This window comes from Lactuca saligna, chromosome 3, assembly GCF_052625555.1.
Source record: "Lactuca saligna cultivar CGN05327 chromosome 3, ASM5262555v1, whole genome shotgun sequence".
Lineage (NCBI taxonomy): Eukaryota > Viridiplantae > Streptophyta > Magnoliopsida > Asterales > Asteraceae > Lactuca > Lactuca saligna.
This window is the reverse complement of record NC_136419.1, coordinates 20,612,628-20,629,358: the sequence shown is the minus strand read 5'-3', so window position 1 is coordinate 20,629,358 and position 16,731 is coordinate 20,612,628. Positions and strand designations below refer to the sequence as shown.

The following is a 16,731-nucleotide window of genomic DNA, read 5'->3' as shown; positions in this document are numbered from 1 at the left end:
AATGTGGTGGCGGACGCCTTGAGCCGCAAGTCAGCTGGGTCTTCCACCTCAGCGATATGTATGAGGATAGCGATGGATTCTCCGCTTGTGAGTTTGATCAGGGATGCTCAGGTGGAGGGCATGCGATCGGAGAATTGGAAGTTAGAGAGGATCAAGAGCGAGAACACCCGATTTGTGCAGGATAGTCAGGGATTATTGACCCAATGCGTTCGGGTATGGGTTCTGATGTCTGGTGGGGTCAGACAGACAGTCATGGAGGAGGCTCATAAGTCTCACTTCTCTATTCACCGAGATCCACCAAGATGTACAGAGACATGAGCTTGAGTTACTGGTGGCCATGTATGAAGCGAGAAATCGCTTGGTATGTCAAGAGGTGCTTGACCTGTAGAATGGTCAAGGTCGAGCATCAGGGGCCGCATGACATGCTGCAGCCTCTAGATATTTCCATGTGGAAATGGAACCAGATCGCGATGGACTTCATTACCAAGTTACCGAGGAAGGCGAACAAATTTGATGCTACATAGGTCACCGTAGATCGATTGACCAAGAGTGTCCTTTTTTCGATACTGGAGAGTTCGTCGGCCGAGAAGTTGGCCGACATATACGTCCGCGAGATTGTGGCTCGCCATGGGGTTCCGGTCTCCATTGTCTCCAACCAGGATGTTAGATTTACCTCCCATTTCTGGTGGAAGTTCCACGAGGAACTGGGCACGCGGTTGCACTTTAGCACAACATTTCATCCGCAGACCGACGGTCAGAGCGAGTGGACCATTAAGACCTTCGAGGATATGTTGAGGGCGTGTGTCATTGACTTCGGTGGGAGCTGGGATTCCCACCTACCCCTTGCAGAGTTCTCCTACAACAACAACTATCATTCCAGAGTGATGGGACGGATGGAGGTAGTCTTGCAAACTACCGAGAAGATTTAGCAGATTAGGAAGCGACTGCAGACCGCTTAGAGTCGGCAGAAGACTTACGCCGATATGAGTTAGAGTTCCAGGTGGGTAATATGGTATTCATGAAGGTCTCACCTTGGAAAGGGTGTGATCCGCTTATGGAAGATGGGGAAATTGGGTCCCCGTTACATTGGGCCGTTCAAGATCATTGCCAGGGTTGGCAAGGTGGCATACATACTTGAGCTATAGGAGGAGCTTAGTCGGATCCACAACACTTTCCACGTTTCTTTGTTACGAAAGTGCATTATGGATCAGAAGGCAGTGGTATCGTTGGAGGATATTCGGGTCGATGAGCGCCTGAATTACGTGGAGAGACCTGTGGCCATATTGGAGAGGAAGATGAAAGTTCTGTGGAACAAGGAGATACCTTTGGTGAAGGTACAGTGGGAGCATCGAAGGGGATCTGAGTGGATGTGGGAGCCGAAGATTGAGATGCAGGAGCACTATCCGACGTTGTTCACCGCAACAGACTTCAAGGACGAAGTCTAGTTCAAGTGGGGGAGAATTGTAACGCCCCGATTCTCAGGTATTGATTTTGGTATAAGGTTTTTCTTTATTTCAAGGTCTACTCGACGAGTTGGTTGCCCGACTCGTTGAGTAGTAGCGGGTTGGTCTACGTGTTTACGTGACCTACTCGCCGAGTCCCAGTAGGGACTCGACGAGTAGGAGCTGGAGGATGAAACCCTAATTTCTAGGGCTTTGCACCCTCTTTAAAGGATCATTGGCCTCCCCTTCATAAGCCCCTTGACATTCCAAAACTCTAATTCATGTGTGTATGCTTCATTGGTGTATTTAAGCTTTGAAGAAGGATTTTTTGGTGAGAAAAGCTTGGAGAACAAGTGATTAGAAGTAAGAAACTCGTGGGAATCAGAGATCTACTTCAGTTGGTACCTTTTTGAAGGTGGTGGAGTTTGAGGCGGTGATCTGAGAATTGAGCTTATCTTTCGATTCGACAGTTGCGAGGTGGGTTATCCTCACTATACTAAGGGGTCTAAGGCACCAAGGCCGGCCCATTGGACATGATTTCCTAGCAGTTGGTAGTATGTTGAGTATGAGTTATTATTGCATGTTAGTTGCTATGCCAATTAGGTAGATCTGTAGGACTACCTGTAGTATCATGTGATTATCTGTATGTGCATTAGTTATGTTATATGTCGACATATTATGTGGGATGGGTTGAGGTGATACTGCTCTGTGTGGTAACCAACAAACCCAGGAGCATTCTAGATACAAGCTGAGGAAGACTTGTACTGTGGGCTCGATGACAAATTAGATGTGAGCTGTGGGCCCGTAAGGCAATCCAGACTCGCACTGTAAGCTCAGGGGGTAATCCAGTATGAAAAGCTGTGGACCTAGTATATGTTGTTATTTGTATATGTGTTATGTGCAATGTATCTGTATTTTGGGGGAAACTTACTAAGCTCTCAGACTTACAATTTTAGTTTATTGTTTCAAGTACATTAGGGGATTGCGACAAGACGAAGATATGATCGTACAACTCCTCATGTTTTGTTATGTTTTTGGGAAAAATCTGATATAAACATTTTGAAAACAAATTTGTTATAGCTATTGGTTTTAAATGTTTTTGAAAAAGTTTTAAATTGACTTCAAATTTTGGAGGTTACATAATAATCGTCATTTTAATGGCAATAAAGTATACCATAGAGAGGCACGAGGCACAAATGGATGGAAATACCCTCACATGGAAGACATGTGAGTCCTCTTGACGACTCAATTTACACAAGGTTAGTAGCCTAGGCTTACATCGCAAAAATTGAAAAATACAAGTACTCAATTGATACAAATTGAAACCTTGGACTAAAGTTGTAATAATCACTAAACCATAAGACCCATTTTTGGATTGTAGTATTTTTTTTGTTTATTGTATTTTTGTTTCTCGAAAGGAAATTCCAAATGAAGGGCTAAGTTACTGGTTAGGGTTTCGCACTCACTTATTCAGTCCAGTCGCTGAAACTTTCTTTCACCTTCGTCTTTTCACGTCGTCGGCGTTCACCGTAAACGGAAATCTTCCACTCAGTCACCGCCGAATCCCCCTCTTTCTCAACCGTCGAACTTGAATAGGCTGTTCATCCCTTTCTTTCCCATCGTGAAAACGGAAGCTGGTGGCTGTTCAAAATCGCCAATCTGTTAGTGGTAAACAGTAAGACATTTGTTCAAATCTCCAATTTTTAGTTCTCGTAGGCGTATTGTTCATGGCAATTAACTGTACTAAAAGGAAGGTTTGATTTTTGATGTGTTCATTTCGATTTTGTACATGACTGGGAAGGAAAATAGGATCGTAATGGTGAATGCTGCCATGTTCAATACGAAATGATGTTGCTTGAAGTGTTTGACGCTTTTTAATCTGAACTATTTTTTCTCAAAGTGTTGAACTGTGTTGCTCATGGCATGTTTTAACACAGTTGTTTGATTGAGTTGATTTTCCAAATTTTGATATGATAATGCTCCTCTAGTTTTATTTGTTTGTGTAATCGGATTGATCTTCTGTTAGACCTGGACCTGTTACATTGAATATTCATGTCAATTCAATTATATTAAACATTGGTAGCTGTTTGTTCTACACATCTAACTTTATCAACTGAAGAATCCTGGAAGGTTCAAAGCTCAAACACATTGATGTTTTATTCTAACCTATTCACTAGTTGTTCATTTCTAAAACATGATATATTCTTGGTTTATACTTGATGTTTTGCATGTGTATTTCCAATCAAAACTTGAAAACAGCTTTTAAATCCTTAATGATAACAATTATTCAACCTCTTTGCAGGTTTGCCATAACACATGTGCCTCGTATGGCTCTAACACAGTAAAACTAGCATTTTAGTAGTCAACACAACAATGTCTACAATCAACATCATGAGCAAATCACGGGTGTCAAAAGCCATTCTCACCCGGCTGGGACCCGCTCATTCATTCTCCCGATCTATTTCAACATCTCAACCATGGAATCATGATCTCCCCAGCCAAAGACAGGTATCCACTATTAACCACATAGAATCTCCTCTTCCCCGGAATCGGAATCGGAATCGACAATTCTCATCAATGCCTGCATCTAATACCGTTGGTGATAGAATCGTCCGTGAGCTTCTAGCTCAAGTTGAGAGAGACAAACAAAGGGAGAGAGATCAGAGAAAAAAAGCAGGTTTGGGTACTGCTGATATAGATGCTGAAGATGATGAAGATTACATGGGTGTTGGCCCACTCATTGAGAGACTAGAGAAAGAAAATCTCAAGCATGTTGACCCTGGTCTACTCAACATGAGAGAGGAGCCCACTGATTCTGAAAGTGATGAAGAGGACCATAGGTTCACTTATGAAGCCATTCAAAAACGCCAAGAAATCTTGCAGAAAAAATACAAACGTCATGATGAACTCATCAAAAACTTTGCTCAATCAGATAACATTGACGATAGTTTCAAATGGATGAATAGAATTGATAAATTTGAGGAGAAACATTTAGCTATCCGACCTGAGTATCGTGTAATTGGTGATTTGATGAATCGTTTGAAAGAGGCAAGTGGAAAGGATAAATTTCTTCTTCAACATAAGCTGAATAGGGCTATTAGATTGGTTAAGTGGAAGGAAGCTTATGATCCTAATAACCCTGCAAACTATGGAGTCATTCAGAACATGCAGTCACAACATGATGCTGAAGATTCAGATGCTGAAAAGGAAAAACAATTGACAAAAGGTGCATTGGATGATGATGATGATGCTGAGGAAGAGTTTGATGACATGAAAGAGACTGATGATATATTGATGGAGAAATTAAATTTTATTGATAGGAAGCTGGAAGAGAAGTTAGCACAGTTGGATCATACTTTTGGAAGACGAGGGAAAGTGTTGGAGGAGGAGATTAGAGATCTTGCTGAAGAGAGAAACTCATTGACTGAAAAGAAAAGAAGACCCCTTTTTAGAAAAGTAAGTAAGTTACCCTTTTGAGTAATATTGTAAATTTATCTAAGGTTTGTTTTGTTGAATGTGACAGGGTTTTGATGTGAAACTGATTGATGTTAATCGTACATGTAAAGTTACAAAGGTAAGAAGACATTTAAAATTTTTGATTTTTTTATACATGAAATGAAAGGTTTGATTCTCTTGTTTTGTATAGGGAGGTCAGTTGATCAAGTATACTGTAATGCTTGCTTGTGGGAACTATAATGGTGTCATTGGTTTTGCAAAGGCAAAAGGCCCAGCTGTTCCAACTGCATGTCAGAAGGTATAATTTTAAATATTTTTATTTTCTACCACTTCCACCTGTGTATATTGCTATAAACATGAATCACAACAGGCTCACGAGAAATGCTTTCAAAATCTCCATTATGTGGATCGCTATGAAGATCATACAATTGCTCATGCCATTCAGACTTCTTATAAGAAAACCAAGGTCCGGTTTACAATCTACTGCCATTTTCATCTATCTTTTTTTTTAATCATGTTTTGAGATATGAAATAAATAATTGAGTTTGGTATAGGTGTATCTTTGGCCTGGGCCCACTCAAGGTGGCATGAAGGCGGGGAGAACTGTCCAAACCATTTTGAATCTAGCTGGTTTAAAGAATGTCAAGTCCAAGGTAATACAACTTAATTCATATCTGTACTCATGTCTGAATAAAATATGATGGGGGTTTGTGTTCTTTTTTTTTTGTTGCTATTTTAGGTTGTTGGGTCAAGAAATCCACATAACACGGTGAAAGCTCTTTTTAAGGGTTTGAATGCGGTAAGTAGAATAAACTGAGGCTGATGTCAATGAATTAGAATACAAGATATAGTGGCTTTTTTTAAAAAAACTTTTTTTTTTTGAAATGTTTTCAGATAGAAACTCCGAAAGATGTTCAAGAGAAGTTTGGGCGGGTTGTGGTGGAGTCATATTTGCTTTGATTATTGGAAGTTGTTATGGATGATGTGGATAGGCCTTGGTCATATGAAAGACCACAAGAAAACATTGGCAAAATGAATAATGACATCATCTTTTGCTTCATGTTCATGTTCATGTTCATGTTCGTTAACCACAGAGTTTTGGATTTGGATTTTATTTACTGGTGTGATGTGCATGCACATCAAGAGCAATAGTTAGTGTTAGTGTCTGCATAACGTACAAAATTTTGCCATTTATCATCATATGTTTTGAGTGAAATTTATGCTAAAAGGACAATTTTTAACATGCATATAGTGAATATGTGGTGTTATGATATACCTATACTTGATACCATGTTAAACCTTGATTTGAGTGAAAATTATTATTTTTGCTCACTAAATTACATTTTAAACCCAATCAAATCCAAAAATTGCGTTCTTTTCTGCAATAAATCTTTCATCTTAAACCTGATACCATGTTAAACCTTGATTTGAGTGGAAATTATTGTTTTTGCTCACTAAATTACATTTTAAACCCAATCAAATCCAAAAACTGCGTTTTTTTTTTTGCAATAAATCTTTCATTTATTCTACAAAAATATTGAACAAAAAAAACTTTTCTTACTACTACCACTACCAGTCTACCACTACCAAGCAACATTTATTTGTCTCTAAAAAATCATTTAAATACCAGAATCAAAAGGAATTCCCGTCTGGGGAATCCATGAATCTCCGGCCAAAAAGTTCCTAACAGAAAACTGCTCCGCCTCTTGGTCACTGGTCAAAACATGGAACCCTGGCCATCTGACCCTACCGGTGGTGTTTGCACCCTCCCCTGAGTTCATATATTCTGCGTAATACAGTTTATCAAAAGCAGATCTATCCTGATACGGCATCCACCCTTGGGGATCAATCAAGCTACCGAGATTACACTTCACAAATACAACCCTCGAGTAGTCCCTCCATGGCCGGCCTAGAAAGTTCCTGACCCATCCATCGGCTAGGGTTAACTCGGGGGCGGCCATGACCCGCGAATTGTGAATAACAAACCTTGTTACCGAATTTGAATCGGTTCTTCCTTGGCCGTTATCGTGTTTTGTTGGCCAAACAATGGTTTTCGGAGATAGATGTTACAGTCTTGGAGGACGGCGACAGCGTCACCGAAGATGAAGTCGATGGTTCCATAGATGTCACATTCGCGATAAAATTGATGCTGTTGGAAGAGGCAGAGGGTGTCTTGGTAGCCTTTGAAGCTACATCGGAAGAAAGCCGAGAGATCTGAAGCCGAGAGAAGCGCCACCGCTTGTAATTTCTCCGGAGGCGGTGTTCTCGAATGTAATTCCAATCGCAACAAAACCCGAACCCCAAATCTCTACACATTTCAGTTTTTGAATCAAATATTAGGATAGATAAACTCATAAACCAATAATAAAATATGTAACTAACATTCAAAAGATATTTCTATTTTTTTTTTCTAAATAATAATAACGTATGTATAATTTTTCTTAACCATAATAAATATGTATTTTTTTTTGTTACCAAGTACATGTCTGAAAGAAACTATATTTTGGTAGTAAATCTAAGTTGCCAAAAATATTGATAAAAAGTAAAGTATATTACTAAATAATGTAAATTGAGTAATGAAAAAATGTAAAAGGAAAAAAAATTACTGAAGGTTGCGGTGTTATAAGTTTCATATCCATCGTTGATGTTTTTATTGTTGGTTATAACAGTTGCATCAATGCCTTCTCCAATAAGTGTCAAATTGGGCATCGACGAATTGATGATGACATTTTCTACATAAACACCATATTTCACGTAGATAATAAATCTTTCAGTTCCAGTTCTTCGATTTTCAGATGCTTCGATGGCTTCGACAACTGTTGAAAAATCACCGGAACCATCTTGAGCCACGACCAAATCTACTTGTTTTATTTCTCCTCCTTCGGCTAATTGTATGAGTCTATCATCACTCGTCATGGACAAGTTATGAGCTTGACTCATTGACGCCTTGATTTGAGATTCACGAGACTCCAATTTAGGAACAATGAGTGAATTGCATAACTCGGGAAAAGGGGAATTGTTACAAATGATACGTGCACAAGAAATTGATCTTGAAAGTACTAGTGTTGTAATGCTGTAAAAAAACATAAGACATAATTTTGCCATTTTGCAAAATTATGAAGTCTGAATTTAGGTTTTTTTCATATTAATATGAACTTGAAGAAGCTATAGCATTTATGCCAATTAATTAATTTTGGCGTTATGGATCCCCATGGTATAAGTTTTAAGAGCAACTTTAATGGTCATAACAATAACAATGGCCTTAAGTATAAATTTATGTATTTTTAAATATTTTTTTAGACACAACCTCATAAATAGTCCATGTGGTTTTTCGAAAGTATATAATAATCCACAACTTTAAAATACTTCATAGATGGTCCACATGGTTTTAAAACTTTTAACAAATAAACCATCACCCGAAAAAAACTTATTACAGTCACATATTCAAAACTTTGATTTCAATTAAATTGTTTTAACCCTCATTTGATAATTCCGTACAAATTTGGTCCTAAACATCGAACATTGATTTAAAAGAACCAAAAGAACCCGACACTTAAATATTATACTTATTTTCATGTAATTGATTTATATTATATTTTGTTGGTGGTTTAAAAAATAAAACCTGATTACTATTTGTGCATAAAATATGTTTGTTTATTAAAATAAAGAAATTTAATTAAATTAGAAAAAAGAAAAAAAATAGAGTGTTAGAAGTGTTACTACTCCCTACTAAATGTTGAGATTATATGTTCAATGAAGAAAATGAAATGACACTCAAAAAACTGATGTGACATGTTGCTAAAAATATTACCACTTTTCTTAGCCTTATAAGAAAACAAAGGTTTACAATATATTTTCTGTCTATTATCTTTTTTTTTTTTATTATTATTTTTTTTACTTTTTGGGATATAAAACAAATAATTGAGTGTGGTTTAGGTTAGGGGTGACAACTTTCGACACAACCCGTAATCCGACACTGACCCAACCCGAAAATAGACGAATTTGGGTTGAGATTTTTGATCCGCCAACCCACCAACCCGTTTTTTTCATGGGTTGGGTTGGGTTATCTATTTGGGTTCGCGGGTCAATCCGCAAACCCGTGTATATATATATATATATATATATATATATATATATATATATATATATATATATTACATTTAAAAAATGATATATTTAATTATTAATGAAATTCGATTTCAATCCGTATTCGTAATATTTCGTATCATTGTATTCCTTCCGTATTCGTATGTGACTAATTTACATTTGTGGTTCATTAATCAGAAAAACAAAAAATACAGGTCATTATTTTCACGAGTAATGAACGAAGAACACATCCACTTTTTATAAAGGTTTTCATTTTTCATTTTTATTTGGATCTTGTTGAGTTTATGAATTTATGTTGAAAACCTTTTTTTTATGTTAATTACTTTAATAATTTTATTAATTTAAGTTGAAAAACCTCATTTTTTAAAATGTGTTGCTTATTTATTAAACGGGTTATATGGGTTGTGTTTTATTTATTAACTTGTGAACCCGCGAACCCATATAGTTAAACGGGTTATATGGGTTGGGTTGGGTTGAGATTTCCAACCCACAAACCCGTCAACCCATATATTATATGAGTTGGGTTGAGTTTATGTTTTCTGACCCACCAATCCGCCAACCCGAATCCAACCCAATTGCCAGGCCTAGTGTAGGTGTATCTTTGGCCTGGGCCCACACAAGTTGTCATTAAGGGAGGGAGAACCGGTCAACCCATCTTGAATCTAGCTAGTTTAAAGAATGTGAAGTCTAAGGTAATACAAATTAATTCATATCTATACTCATGTCGTCTGAATAAAATCTGATGAGTTTTTTGTTGTTGCTATTTTATGTTGTTGGGTCAAGAAATCCGCATAACACAGTGAAAGCTCTTTTCAAGGGTTTGAATGTGAACCGGTAAGCAAAATAAACTTAATATATAGGCAGGACGACTGTGTGTCCACTCAATCATTGCTCTTGATCTTTCGTATGTTCGAAAGAAGTCAATGCCCAAAAAAACTATATTCATGAAATTGAAATACAAGATATTTAGCGGCTTTCTTTTAAAACTTTTTTTATTTTTTTTAAATGTTTTCGGTTAGAAACTTTGAAAGATGTTCAAGAGAAGTTTGGGCAGGTTGTGGAAGTCATATTTGCTTTGATGATCGGAATTTGTTATGGGTGATGTGGATAGGCTTTGGTCATGAAAGGCCAAAATGAATAAGGACATCGTCTTTTGCTTCATGTTCATGTTCATGTTCGTTAACCACAAATTTTTGGATTTGGATTTTATTTACTGGTGTGATGTGCATGCACATCAAGAGCAATAGTTAGTGTTAGTGTCCGCATAACGTACAAAATTTTGCCATTCATCATCATATGTTTTGAGTGAAATTTATGCTAAAAGGACAATTTTTAACATGCATATATATGAACCATGTACAAGTGAATATGTGGTGTTATGATATACCTATACTTGATACCATGTTAAACCTTGATTTGAGTGAAAATTATTATTTTTGCTCACTAAATTACATTTTAAACCCAATCAAATCCAAAAACTGCGTTCTTTTCTGCAATAAATCTTTCATCTTAAACTTGATACCACGTTAAACCTTGATTTGAGTGGAAATTATTGTTTTTGCTCACTAAATTACATTTTAAACCCAATCAAATCCAAAAACTGCGTTTTTTTTGCAATAAATCTTTCATTTATTCTACAAAAATATTGAACAAAAAAAACTTTTCTTACTACTACCACTACCAGTCTACCACTACCAAGCAACATTTATTTGTCTCTAAAAAATCATTTAAATACCAGAATCAAAAGGAATTCTCGTCTGGGGAATCCATGAATCTCCGGCCAAAAAGTTCCTAACAGAAAACTGCTCCGCCTCTTGGTCACTGGTCAAAACATGGAACCCTGGCCATCTGACCCTACCGGTGGTGTTTGCACCCTCCCCTGAGTTCATATATTCTGCGTAATACAGTTTATCAAAAGCAGATCTATCCTGATACGACATCCACCCTTGGGGATCAATCAAGCTACCGAGATTACACTTCACAAATACAACCCTCAAGTAGTCCCTCCATGGCCGGCCTAGAAAGTTCCTGACCCATCCATCGGCTAGGGTTAACTCGGGGGCGACCATGACCCGTGAATTGTGAATAACAAACCCTGTTACCGAACTTGAATCGGTTCTTCCTTGAGCCGTTATCGTGTTTTGTTGGCCAAACAATGGTTTTCGGAGATAGATGTTACAGTCTTGGAGGACGGCGACAGCGTCACCGAAGATGAAGTCGACGGTTCCATAGATGTCACATTCGCGATAAAATTGACGCTGTTGTAAGAGGCAGATGGTGTCTTGGTAGCCTTTGAAGCTACATCGGAAGAAAGCCGAGAGATCTGAAGCCGAGAGAAGCGCCACCGCTTGTAATTTCTCTGGACCGGCGGTGTTCTCGAATGTAATTCCAATCGCAACAAAACCGGAACCCCAAATCTCTACACATTTCAGTTTTTGAATCAAATATTAGGATAGATAAACTCATAAACCAATAATAAAATATGTAACTAACATTCAAAAGATATCTCTATTTTTTTTTCTAAATAATAATAACGTATGTATAATTTTTCTTAACCATAATAAATATGTATTTTTTTTTTGTTACCAAGTACATGTCTGAAAGAAAATATATTTTGGTAGTAAATCTAAGTTGCCAAAAATATTGATAAAAAGTAAAGTATATTACTAAATAATGTAAATTGAGTAATGAAAAAAATGTAAGAGGAAAAAAAATTACTGAAGGTTGCGGTGTTATAAGTTTCATATCCATCGTTGACGTTTTTATTGTTGGTTATAATAGTTGCATCAATGCCTTCTCCAATAAGTGTCAAATTGGGCATCGACGAATTGATGATGACATTTTCTACATAAACACCAGATTTCACGTAGATAATAAATCTTTCAGTTCCAGTTCTTCGATTTTCAGATGCTTCGATGGCTTCGACAACTGTTGAAAAATCACCGGAACCATCTTGAGCCACGACCAAATCTACTTGTTTTATTTCTCCTCCTTCGGCTAATTGTATGAGTCTATCATCACTCGTCATGGACAAGTTATGAGCTTGACTCATTGACGCCTTGATTTGAGATTCACGAGACTCCAATTTAGGAACAATGAGTGAATTGCATAACTCGGGAAAAGGGGAATTGTTACAAATGATACGTGCACAAGAAATTGATCTTGAAAGTACTAGTGTTGTAATGCTGTAAAAAAACATAAGACATAATTTTGCCATTTTGCAAAATTATGAAGTCTGAATTTAGGTTTTTTTCATATTAATATGAACTTGAAGAAGCTATAGCATTTATGCCAATTAATTAATTTTGGCGTTATGGATCCCCATGGTATAAGTTTTAAGAGCAACTTTAATGGTCATAACAATGGCCTTAAGTATAAATTTATGTATTTTTAAATATTTTTTTAGACACAACCTCATAAATAGTCCATGTGGTTTTTCGAAAGTATATAATAATCCACAACTTTAAAATACTTCATAGATGGTCCACATGGTTTTAAAACTTTTACAAATGAACCATCACCCGAAAAAAACTTATTATAGTTACATATTCAAAACTTTGATTTCAATTAAATTGTTTTAACCCTCATTTGATAATTCCGTACAAATTTGTTAAAAGAACCAAAAGAACCCGACACTTAAATATTATACTTATTTTCATGTAATTGATTTATATTATATTAATTGTTGGTGGTTTAAAAAATAAAACCTGATTACTATTTGTGCATAAAATATGTTTGTTTATTAAAATAAAGAAATTTAATTAAATTAGGAAAAAGAAAAAAAATAGAGTGTTAGAAGTGTTACTACTCTCTACTAAATGGAGGAAAATGAAATAACACTCAAAAAACTTATGTGACATGTTGCTAAAAATATTACCAGTTTTCTTAGCCTTATAAGAAAACAAAGGTTTACAATATATTTTCGTCTATTATTTTTTTATTTTATTTTTATTATTATTATTATTATTATTATTATTATTATTATTTTGTTTTACTTTTTGGGATATAAAACAAGTAATTGAGTGTGGTTTAGGTTAGGGGTGACAACTTTCGACCCAACCCGTAATCCGAAACTGACCCAACCCGAAAATAGACGAATTTGGGTTGAGATTTTTGATCTGCCAACCCACCAACCCGTTTTTTTCACGGGTTGGGTTGGGTTATCTATTTGGGTTCGCGGGTCAATCCGCAAACCCGTATATATATATATATATATATATATATATATATATATATATATATATATATATATATATATATATATATATATATTACATTTAAAAAATGGTACATTTAACTATTAATGAAATTCGATTTCAATCCGTATTCGTAATAATTCGTATCATTATATTCCTTTCGTATTCGTATGTGACTAATTTGCATTTGCGGTTCATTAATCAGAAAAACAAAAATTATATGTCATTATTTTCATGAGTAATGAACGGAGAACACATCCACTTTCTATAAAGGTTTTCATTTTTCATTTTTATTTGGATCTTGTTGAGTTTATGAATTTATGTTGAAAACCTTTTTTTTATGTTAATTACTTTAATAATTTTATTAATTTAAGTTGAAAAACCTCATTTTTTAAAATGTGTTGCTTATTTATTAAACGGGTTATATGGGTTGTGTTTTATTTATTAACTTGTGAACCCGCGAACCCATATAGTTAAACGGGTTATATGGGTTGGGTTGGGTTGAGATTTCCAACCCACAAACCCGTCAACCCATATATTATATGAGTTGGGTTGAGTTTATGTTTTCTGACCCACCAATCCGCCAACCCGAACCCAACCCAATTGTCAGGCCTAGTGTAGGTGTATCTTTGGCCTGGGCCCACTCAAGTTGTCATTAAGGGAGGGAGAACCGGTCAACCCATCTTGAATCTAGCTAGTTTAAAGAATGTGAAGTCTAAGGTAATACAAATTAATTCATATCTATACTCATGTCGTCTGAATAAAATCTGATGAGTTTTTTGTTGTTGCTATTTTATGTTGTTGGGTCAAGAAATCCGCATAACACAGTGAAAGCTCTTTTCAAGGGTTTGAATGTGAACCGGTAAGCAAAATAAACTTAATATATAGGCAGGACAACTGTGTGTCCACTCAATCATTGCTCTTGATATTTCGTATGTTCGAAAGAAGTCAATGCCCAAAAAAACTATATTCATGAAATTGAAATACAAGATATTTAGCGGCTTTCTTTTAAAACTTTTTTTTATTTTTTTTAAATGTTTTCGGTTAGAAACTTTGAAAGATGTTCAAGAGAAGTTTGGGCGGGTTGTGGAAGTCATATTTGCTTTGATGATCGGAATTTGTTATGGGTGATGTGGATAGGCTTTGGTCATGAAAGGCCAAAATGAATAAGGACATCGTCTTTTGCTTCATGTTCATGTTCATGTTCATGTTCGTTAACCACAGAGTTTTGGATTTGGATTTTATTTACTGGTGTGATGTGCATGCACATCAAGAGAAATAGTTAGTGTTAGTGTCTGCATAACGTACAAAATTTTGCTATTTATCATCATATGTTTTGAGTGAAATTTATGCTAAAAGGATAATTTTTAACATGCATATATATGAACCGTGTACAAGTGAATATGTGGTGTTATGATATACCTATACTTGATACCATGTTAAACCTTGATTTGAGTGAAAATTATTATTTTTGCTCACTAAATTACATTTTAAACCCAATCAAATCCAAAAACTGCGTTCTTTTTTGCAATAAATCTTTCATCTTAAACCTGATACCATGTTAAACCTTGATTTGAGTGGAAATTATTGTTTTTGCTCACTAAATTACATTTTAAACCCAATCAAATCCAAAAATTGCGTTCTTTTTTGCAATAAATATTTTATTTATTCTACAAAAATATTTAACAAAAAAACTTTTCTTACTACTACCACTACCAGTCTACCACTACCAAGCAACATTTATTTGTCTCTAAAAAATCATTTAAATACCAGAATCAAAAGGAATTCCCGTCTGGGGAATCCATGAATCTCCGGCCAAAAAGTTCCTAACAGAAAACTGCTCCGCCTCTTGGTCACTGGTCAAAACATGGAACCCTGGCCATCTGACCCTACCGGTGGTGTTTGCACCCTCCCCTGAGTTCATATACTCTGCGTAATACAGTTTATCAAAAGCAGATCTATCATGATACGACATCCACCCTTGGGGATCAATCAAGCTACCGAGATTACACTTTACAAATACAACCCTCGAGTAGTCCCTCCATGGCCGGCCTAGAAAGTTCCTGACCCATCCATCGGCTAGGGTTAACTCGGGGGCGGCCATGACCCGCGAATTGTGAATAACAAACCCTGTTACCGAACTTGAATCGGTTCTTCCTTGAGCCGTTATCGTGTTTTGTTGGCCAAACAATGGTTTTCGGAGATAGATGTTACAGTCTTGGAGGACGGCGATAGCGTCACCGAAGATGAAGTCGACGGTTCCATAGATGTCACATTCGCGATAAAATTGACGCTGTTGGAAGACGCAGAGGGTGTCTTGGTAGCCTTTGAAGCTACATCGGAAGAAAGCCGAGAGATCTGAAGCCGAGAGAAGCGCCACCGCTTGTAATTTCTCCGGACCGGCGGTGTTCTCGAATGTAATTCCAATCGCAACAAAACCCGAACCCAAAATCTCTACACATTTCAGTTTTTGAATCAAATATTAGGATAGATAAACTCATAAACCAACAATAAAATATGTAACTAACATTCAAAAGATATCTCTATTTTTTTTCCTAAATAATAATAACATATGTATAATTTTTCTTAACCATAATAAATATGTATTTTTTTTTTGTTACCAAGTACATGTCTGAAAGAAAATATATTTTGGTAGTAAATCTAAGTTGCCAAAAATATTGATAAAAAGTAAAGTATATTACTAAATAATGTAAATTGAGTAATGAAGAAATGTAAGAGGAAAAAAAATTACTGAAGGTTGCGGTGTTATAAGTTTCATATCCATCGTTGACGTTTTTATTGTTGGTTATAACAGTTGCATCAATGCCTTCTCCAATAAGTGTCAAATTGGGCATCGACGAATTGATGATGACATTTTCTACATAAACACCAGATTTCACGTAGATAATAAATCTTTCAGTTCCAGTTCTTCGATTTTCAGATGCTTCGATGGCTTCGACAACTGTTGAAAAATCACCGGAACCATCTTGAGCCACGACCAAATCTACTTGTTTTATTTCTCCTCCTTCGGCTAATTGTATGAGTCTATCATCACTCGTCATGGACAAGTTATGAGCTTGACTCATTGACGCCTTGATTTGAGATTCACGAGACTCCAATTTAGGAACAATGAGTGAATTGCATAACTCGGGAAAAGGGGAATTGTTACAAATGATACGTGCACAAGAAATTGATCTTGAAAGTACTAGTGTTGTAATGCTGTAAAAAAACATAAGACATAATTTTGCCATTTTGCAAAATTATGAAGTATGAATTTAGGTTTTTTTCATATTAATATGAACTTGAAGAAGCTATAGCATTTATGCCAATTAATTAATTTTGGCGTTATGGATCCCCATGGTATAAGTTTTAAGAGCAACTTTAATGGTCATAACAATGGCCTTAAGTATAAATTTATGTATTTTTAAATATTTTTTTAGACACAACCTCATAAATAGTCCATGTGGTTTTTCGAAAGTATATAATAATCCACAACTTTAAAATACTTCATAGATGGTCCACATGGTTTT

At 36.0% G+C, this 16,731-nt stretch overlaps 1 protein-coding gene and 3 pseudogenes across 2 annotated transcripts; 1 reads left to right on the top strand and 3 right to left on the bottom strand.

The window, feature by feature from the left end:
- The first annotated feature begins 2,858 nt into the window (after positions 1–2,858).
- Positions 2,859–6,145, top strand: LOC145034684 (Ribosomal protein S5 family protein). Of its 2 annotated transcripts, none has more exons than XM_078983163.1 (8): positions 2,859–3,110; positions 3,745–4,898; positions 4,966–5,016; positions 5,089–5,196; positions 5,269–5,364; positions 5,453–5,551; positions 5,638–5,697; positions 5,793–6,145. In XM_078983163.1, exons 2-8 carry the CDS (start codon positions 3,816–3,818, stop codon positions 5,856–5,858), a joined length of 1,563 nt encoding a protein of 520 aa, XP_078839289.1. In that variant the 5' UTR covers positions 2,859–3,110; positions 3,745–3,815; the 3' UTR covers positions 5,859–6,145. The 2 variants fall into 2 exon arrangements, with proteins under 2 accessions (XP_078839289.1, XP_078839288.1); XM_078983162.1 differs by having other exon boundaries at positions 2,859–3,117.
- Positions 6,146–6,481: 336 nt separating this feature from the next.
- Positions 6,482–8,003, bottom strand: LOC145035240 (pectinesterase pseudogene; annotated as a pseudogene).
- A 2,729-nt stretch (positions 8,004–10,732) lies between these two features.
- Positions 10,733–12,222, bottom strand: LOC145035239 (pectinesterase pseudogene; annotated as a pseudogene).
- Positions 12,223–14,927: 2,705 nt separating this feature from the next.
- Positions 14,928–16,452, bottom strand: LOC145035238 (pectinesterase pseudogene; annotated as a pseudogene).
- Positions 16,453–16,731: the final 279 nt, after the last annotated feature.